An 8315-nucleotide genomic window follows, 5' to 3' on the forward strand; every position below is an offset into this window, starting at 1 on the left:
ATGTTCTTGAGCAACTGGTTGTCAAACTTAACTGGTACATCCATGGATCTCCCACAGGCAAATGGAATGGAAAAAAACCATTCAATTGGTACATGATTTGACAAATAGGACGCTAAAACATAGGAACCACCAAATGGGGGTTTCATCCACCAGCCCTCATCTGTAGCATAGAAACAGTCTAATCTCCCAACTCTAAATTCCACATCCGCTCTTCTATTATTCAAGGAAAACCCCTCTAACACAATCAACTAAGCCTAAGGACAGAGAAAGATTCTCCCAGGCCTCTCTCTCAAGACCCCCTAATGACCTCTTCCCATGTGACCTATCCTCCACCCTCTCTATCATCTTCCAATCCCCGCCAAGTAACCAGTTAGACCCCTGAATCGACTGCTTCAACTCCCCCCAACATCTACTTCTCTCAATCACACCATTGGGTGCATAAACACTAGCCATCTTGAAGGCAAAACCTTCAATAAACACTTCGATCCCAATAAACCAATCGTCCGTAGACCTGCAGACCTCCTTCACGCTCAACCCCTCCCTTACCAACACATGTTGACGCAATGAACCTCCATCTGGAAAAGTAACCCGTATGAAATCAAGGAAGCTCCTGACTATGATCCTAGAGGATCCAAGCCTCCATGAAGGAGGAGGAACCAATAGAGTTCTCCCCAATGCACTGGCCAACCTGCCAACGGCCCCACCCAACCATTCCGGAAGGCCATGATACTAGAACTCCCTTACACTAAAGGAGGGACTCCATGGGATAGATAGGACCATAGCACCCTCAAACATATATGATTTGGCTACAAGGTCATTGTGAATACCTTCAAATGCACACCTCAGCAGAAAGAACCCTTTCCCTACAAACTTGGTTGAGAAGGCTGATGCTTTTAAATCACACTCCGATAAAAGAAAGTCTCTAAGTTCTAGATAGGATGAAACTCTTCCTATGAAAAACAGGTAAGCCCCCCCTCTTGCTAGCCTTTCCAACTCAGGTTTAACAGTTTGGAAGGAAACCTCACAGACAACAGTGGCGGCAAGCAAGCTCAAGCTTCACAATCTCCTAGATTTCATGTTCCAATAGCGCGTGAGAATCCTCCTTGCAGCTTATGTCCTACAGCATTAGCATAAGACAAGACTTTGTCCGATTAATCCCCATTCGCCAACTCCTAAGAACCCCTCTTGTTAGAACTCTTAAAAAACCTTACAACTCTCTTCAACCTGACCCGTCCCCTCACCTTCACTCATCAGGAACAAATCAGGATCTTCCCCTAAAGTAACCTCACACAAATGGTGCTTAATACCCTTTCCCTCTACTCCATGTCTTATGGAAACCGAAACACTAGACATGTATCAGCTCGCACTTCCTAAAGCTCGTGCATAAAATAAATTAAGACATGCATAAACAAGAGGGCACACTTTGTGTGCCCAACATCACTGCCCCATTGTCTATGACGAGGTAGCTTTAGTAGATGTTGATGAAAGGTTGAATCGGCTTTTGTTGATTGTTGGTGTGCAAAGTAAGCAATATTAATATACACATTGAATATACAATAAATTTTATAGGAAGGAGACAACGAACTTCATATGAACCCATCATGCCTCCCAACTTTCGAGTCGAGTTTGCTTGCAATATGAGCAACACAACTTGTATTAGTATACCCTCAATTCACTAGTTTCAAGGGGTGGCATGTTATCTCAAGTGGAAATCGTCCAGTGACAGCAATTCATTCTTGAATTTACTTTCACCCATACGGACTTCTCCCAAACGCTCCCCCCTCTCTCTTTCTCTTTCCTATTGGCTCTCTCGCTACTACTACTCTTTGTGCGAGACTCAAAACTTTGCATCATTTCTTTACTGCTCTCTACAAAGGTTATAAATTGTTTCACATTGAAAGCTTTTCATTGCTAAAGTTTGCTTTGTGTTTGTGTCTTCGTGATGTGTCTCAAAATGATCATGTATGCAGCCACTAACCAGTTCTTAGGCTTTTGCATTCACTTCCTCGCATATTCTCCCGTGAATTACAAGAAGTCAAGAGATTAAACCTTGCATTGAGCCCAAAATCTTTATGGCTTGGTAAATCCCTAGCTACCCTATTGAATCTTGAATCAGAAGCCAATTGGGGCCCAGAGAAGTTGAAAGCTGTGTTAGTGTGACGGGCTGGCAAGGTTGTAGTTAGCGTAGTTGCAAAGCATCTGTTCAATGTGATTGATTGCCACTTGATTTGAAATTGTGCGTACTTGAAATATGCCGAAGTGTGGCTGAGCGACCACACCCTTATGGGGGATGAGATTCTCAAATACCCCTCTTTGTCCAAGCTTAACAATTGCTTCTCCATTTCCACAAGCAATAACGGAAGTGTTGGCCACTGTTGATTCTTATCGCCCTCATATACCCCTATGTCTGCCTGACTTCCCATGATACGTTGAATTTGGACTTCTAAATTTGATCTAATAATGCCTATGCTCATCATTGGTGGTCTCATCTTTTGCGCGTTAGTTACCTTTCTCCTCATCAAGATAACTGAGATGGATCATCTTGAGCCTTTGGCGGGCGTACTTCTATTTCATATCAAGCATAGATGCTCATTCCTCTCACGAGCGAGCAAGGAATTTTTTGGTTATTAGGAGACGAGGAGATGTCTGCTTATCAGGATGTGAGCCAGCGAGCGAGTGCCTAAATGCTAAGATCAACGAAGAAAAATCCTCACAGAAGGTGTCTGCAAAGAAAGAGTCCTGAAGGCGATGTGCTTACAAGTTGGCCCCGCATTTCGTTTTTTGTTCACCCAAACAATATGAGATGTCACCAGGATTGATAAGCCTTGATTTCTTATCAAAAACCAAGTTAGTCACAAATAAACTTAAGGAACTGTCGAAGAAGGATACCATAAGTCACCATACTGCATGTAGTCCAGAATCTTGTTGTTGAAGTTGCACCTCAATACTCCGAAGAAGGATACCATAAGTTCCCGTACTGCATGCACTCCAAAGTCTTGTTGTAGCCGCACCTCGATACATAGAAGCAGGTCACAATCCAGGTGGACCTCGATACTAAGAAGCAGGTCACAATAAAAAAGAAAGATGAAACAAGCTCTTTTGAGTAGGCGGTTCTTAAACGTGAATTGCATGCAAAGTGAATTGGCACATCTTCTAGCAAAGTGAGTCTCACCAAGTATATGGCTGCCAAGTGGCTAATAATCCGATTTTAAAGGGCATATGAATGGATGCTATAGCGTGTCCCTTTCAACCATAGAGAAAAACATAGGTTAATTAAGCCTCCAAGGACCAAAACTATTTGAAATTGGTAGGAGAGATGAACTGAAATTGTGTGTAGCAGCAAAGAACCTTGCAAAACCCCAATGAAGCTTCAAAATGGAGGAGTGGCAGCAACACCTTCGTCCTCTTCTCCAAGGTAATCTGCTTTCCTGCTTTGTACATTTGTTGGTTCTCTCATGTATCTGCCCATATGGCGCTATTTCTTCATTGGGTTTCTTCCTGGTATACTCCTCACCTTGCCTTTGAGCCCCTATCCTTGGAGAGAAGACAAGTACACAGAATTGTACGCTTCACCCCTTCAAGCTCGAATCGCTTCCATAGGCTTCATCCTCAAGATAGGATTAAGAAAATAGACTTTGCCCAGCACAAGCGCCCGGTCGTGGGATCGTGCTCTGTCCCTTATATGGTTACCCAGTTACCGATTGAGTGGAGTTCCAATTCTGCCAAACTTGAAGAAGAGATAAGCGAGCTAGGGATTCATATACATAGGTTGGATGGGCACTATTATACTGGCAATGTGAAAAATGAAGACTGCTGCCCTGACAGTTTGAACGAGGAGATCCTCTCTCAGCTGGGTCCAGAGACGGACATTGCTACCTATGCCTCGCTTTTGAGGCTTTGCTCGAGTGCCAAGGCCTTGTCTGCGGGTGAACGAGTGCATGAACACATGGCCAGGCATGGATATGCAGGCAACCGATTTCTGAGTAACCTTCTCATCCAAATGTACAGCAACTGTGGGAGCCTGGAGTACGCTCGTGCTGTTTTTGATAAAATAGTCTCTCGGAATCTACACTCTTGGACTATTATGATCACTGCGTGTTCCCAGGGTGGGCATGGTATGGACGCTTTACAACTGCTTGATGAAATGCAGGCTGAAGGCTTGAAGCCCGACAAGGTCACGTCCATCTGTGTTTTGGATGCGTGTGCCATTGTAGCAGCGTTAGAAGAGGGTCAAGACATCCATGCTACTATCGTGGCCAATGGATGGGAATTGGATGTTGTTGTGGGGACAGCCCTTCTCAATATGTATGGCAAGTGTGCCAGCCTCGATAATTCAAGGGCTGTGTTTGCAGAGATGCCACTGCGGAATGTGGTCTCATGGAATGCTATGGTTGGAGCGTGTGCCCAGAATGGACTCGGCAACGAGGCCTTGCAACTGTTGGGTCACATGCAGATTGAAGGCATACAGCCAAACAAGATAACCTGTATCTCTGTTTTGGGTGCATGTGCCACTGTGGCAGCCCTCAAAGATGGTCGAGAGATCCATGCCACTATCGTTGTCAATGAATGGAACTTGGATGCTTTGGGAAATGCACTTGTGAATATGTATGGTAAGTGTGGGAGTTTGGATGATGCATGGGCTGTATTTGCAGAGATGCCACTCCGGAATGTGGTCTCATGGAGTTCCATGATCTCAGCGTGCTCTGAGAATGGGCATGGCAAGGAGGCCCTATATCTGTTTGATCAAATGCAGGTCAAAGGCATCGTGCCAAACAAGATCACCTTCATCTGCGTTTTGGATGCATGTGCCAGCATAGCAGCCCGAGACGAGGGTCAAGAGATCCATGCTACTGTTGTTGGCAATGAATGGGAGTCAGATGTTTCTGTGGGGACAACCCTCATAAATATGTGTGGCAAGTGTGGGAGCTTGGATGATTGCAGAGCTGTGTTTGCAGAGGTGCCACATCGGAATGTGGCCTCCTGGAATGCCATGATTGCAGCGTGTGCAGATAATGGACACAGCAAGGAGGCCCTACAGCTGTTTGCTCAAATGCACGTGGAAGGCATCATGCCAAACACAATCACCTGTGTCTGTGCTTTGGATGCATGTGCCAGTATGGCAGCCCTAGAAGACGGTAGAGAGATCCATGTTGCTATAGCTGGCAATGGATGGGATGTAGATGTCATTGTGGGGACAGCCCTTGTTAATATGTATGGCAAATCCTGGAACCTGGATGATTCTAAGGTTATGTTTGCAGATATGCTATTGCGGAATGTGGTGACATGGAATGCCATGATTTCAGCATGTGTCCAGAATGGGCATGGCAATGATTCTTTAGAACTGTTTGGTCAAATGCAGGCGGAAGGCATCAAGCCAAACAAGGTCACCTTCATCTGTATTCTGGAAGCATGTGCCAGTATGGCAGCCCTAGAAGAGGGTCGAGGTGTCCATGCTACTATTGTTGGCAACAGATTGGAGGACAATGTTGTGCGGACTGCCCTAGTCAGTATGTATGGCAAGTGTGGTAGCCTGGATGATTCTAGGGCTGTGTTTGCAGAGATGCCGCTGGGGGATGTGGTCTTGTGGAATGCCATTATTGGAGCTTGTGACCAGAATGGGCACACCACCGAGGCCCTACAGTTGTTTGGTCAAATGCAGGCCAAAGGCGTGAAGCCAAACAAGATCACTTTCATTTGTATTTTGGACGCGTGTGCTGGTGTGGCAGCCCTGAAAGAGGGTGGAGAGTTCCATGCTACTATTGTTGGCAATGGATGGGAATCAGATGTTGTTGTGGGGACAGCTCTTATTAATATGTATGGTAAGTGTGGAAGCCTGGATAATTCGAGAGCTGTATTTACAGAGATGCCACTGCAGAATTTGGTCTCCTGGAGTGCCATGATCGCAGTGTGTGCTCAGAATGGGCATGCCAAGGAATCTTTGCAACTGTTCAGTCGCATGCAGGCTTATGGCGTGAAGCCAGACAAGATCACCTTTGTCTGTGTCCTCACTGCATGCAGTCATACAGGTCTAGTTGCTGATGGGAGGCGATACTTTGCCTCCATGAATAGAGAGTATGGCATAGTCCCCTCTGTGGAGCATTATATGTGCATGATTGATCTGCTTGGGCGACAAGGACTATTGAAAGAGGCAGAGGACCTGATCTTCAGCATGCCATTTGAACCTGTTGCTCCAGCATGGTTGAGCTTGCTTTCATCATGCAGAATTCACAGTGATGTGGAGCGTGCTGTGCGTGCTGCAAATTTTGTTTTTGAGTTAGACCCAACAAATGCTTCACCATATGTACTGCTGGCAAAAATTTATGATAACGCAGGTAGATCTGATGATGTTATGAAGGTGAAACATAGAATGATCACTAATGGTATGAAGAAAGTGCTGTTGGAATGTAGAGGTCAACTCCCCAACCATGATCCCCCACATGAGGAGGACAAGGGGGAGTCAGGCCGATAGATGCGGGGGACAAGAGAAGCTGCCATGTGGGCAGCGCACAGCTACCACATTGGCAGGGACAACATATTCCTTCGTGTGTTTGATTGGACCCCACCTTGCAGGCTGAACAATCCACGTGGGACTGCTATGGTCCTGCCCTTCATTGGCGCAGCACATGGGCCTGAATGGAGGTGTGAACGGGCTGGATTTATGCCCAGCAATGATCCCATTTTGTTGGGCAGATGGGCTGGGGGAGTACCCAGCAATAGGTGCCTGAAAGGGCCTATATATAGGCCAGAAGAACTGCAACTGGTCGGCCAGCAGTTTGGCGAGTCTTGTGGACAGGATGACTCGCCAGTGGGTTGGCCAGCCCCCGGAACTGGTTGTCCTTAACGGCATGCCAGTTTCCCATATTGGAAGGTCATACAGCCCTATAAAAGGGGCCCCTTGGGGAATTTTTGGCAGTCCACAGGGTGCAGCCATAGCCTTGTTGGAGAGTAACTGTGATGCAGTGATCTAGGGCATTCCAGCGTGCATACCAACAGCCTGTTGGAGAGCAACTGGGAGTGGATAAGGTAGTGAGCAGAATGAGGATTAAGAGCTCTACCTTCAAGAGCTACTGAAGCATACAAAGAGGCAATGGCAGTGTGGAGGAGTTGAGTTCTACAGCAGTAGGTGCAGCAGACGGAGCCCGTAAGTGGTACCAGGCCTGGCTGGAGATTGCAGCAGGTGGTGGTACACTTGAAGGCAGGTTTTGTACTCTTATCTACATAAGTACTTATACATGGAAATTTGGCTGTACTTCTGTTTGTGTTCTTTCCAGATCTGAAAGTATTCTCTATCTAGTTGTGTGCACACATGTGAAGCAAGATTGGTAGTGAGTAGTATCTTGGCAATTATCTTCTGCATTAGATGACTTGTGGCCAAGGTTGGTGATTGATGCAAGGTCTTTGTTATTCATGGTGTCTGAGCTCGAGTTGCTAGCTAGTGGTACATAATGAGGTTCTCTGACATGATATCAGAGCCCATGTAGTCAACTTTAAAGATCTGCTTCAGCAGTGCACAGTGTGTAGACTAAAATACTTGTTTGGAGAATTACTGTGAGGCACTGATCAAGGTACTCCAGTGTGCATATCAACAGCCTGTTGCGAAGCGACTGGAAGTGGATAATAGTGAGCATGAGAGCTCTACCTTGAGCAGCTACTGAAAAGGCATGCAACAATATGGAGGTTTTTTACAGCAATAGGTGCGGCAGACGAAGTCCCTCAGTGTTGCCCTACCTGGCTGGAGCTTGCAGCAGGTGGTGGTACACTTGTGAGCAGGTTTTGTACTATCTGGATATTTATAGATGGAGTTTGACTGTACAGTAGTTTGTGTTGGTTCTGTATTTGAAAGTGTTCTCTATCTACTTGTGTGCACACATGTGAATTGAGATCTTGTAGAATTCTGGCAATTGTCTTCTGCATTAGATGACCCCTAGTTGATGATTGATGCAAGGTCATTGTTGTTCTAACATGGTACATGTTGAGGTTCTCTAACATGATATGGGAGTACAGGTAGTCTACTTCAGAGATCTGCTTCTGCAGCTGAAGGCATAGGCCCAGGGCTGAGACCTAGACTGTCTCTTAGGGCAGCAAGGTGTTGTGATATGGATGAAGAGTCTACATACACTCAAGGCGGAGCACACGAGCTCAAGTTCTAGAGATATCCGCCAGATAGTAGAAGTACGTGGTAGTAAGATCAAAGGACCATGCTCTCGTGGGACTTTGGATCTTTCGCTCTTTGTATTGTGTCCATAGTTTTGGACGAAAACATATTTTTTTGGTAGCTTCTATATCTGGCTGGATTATTGTCTATTGATGAGTTT

The 8315-nt window shown here is 45.8% G+C and overlaps 1 protein-coding gene across 1 annotated transcript; it reads left to right on the forward strand.

Annotated features, from left to right (window-relative positions):
* Positions 1-3405: 3405 nt before the first annotated feature.
* On the forward strand, positions 3406-7799 carry LOC147899144 (pentatricopeptide repeat-containing protein At2g33680-like). Its single transcript, XM_087377802.1, has 2 exons — positions 3406-6921; positions 7272-7799. Exon 1 carries the CDS (start codon positions 3470-3472, stop codon positions 6467-6469), a length of 3000 nt encoding a protein of 999 aa, XP_087233928.1. The 5' UTR covers positions 3406-3469; the 3' UTR covers positions 6470-6921; positions 7272-7799.
* The last annotated feature ends 516 nt before the right edge of the window (positions 7800-8315 follow it).

The sequence above is a fragment of the Dipteris shenzhenensis genome, chromosome 8, assembly GCF_047967505.1.
Source record: "Dipteris shenzhenensis isolate YYH24624 ecotype China chromosome 8, Dip_SZ_1.0, whole genome shotgun sequence".
Lineage (NCBI taxonomy): Eukaryota > Viridiplantae > Streptophyta > Polypodiopsida > Gleicheniales > Dipteridaceae > Dipteris > Dipteris shenzhenensis.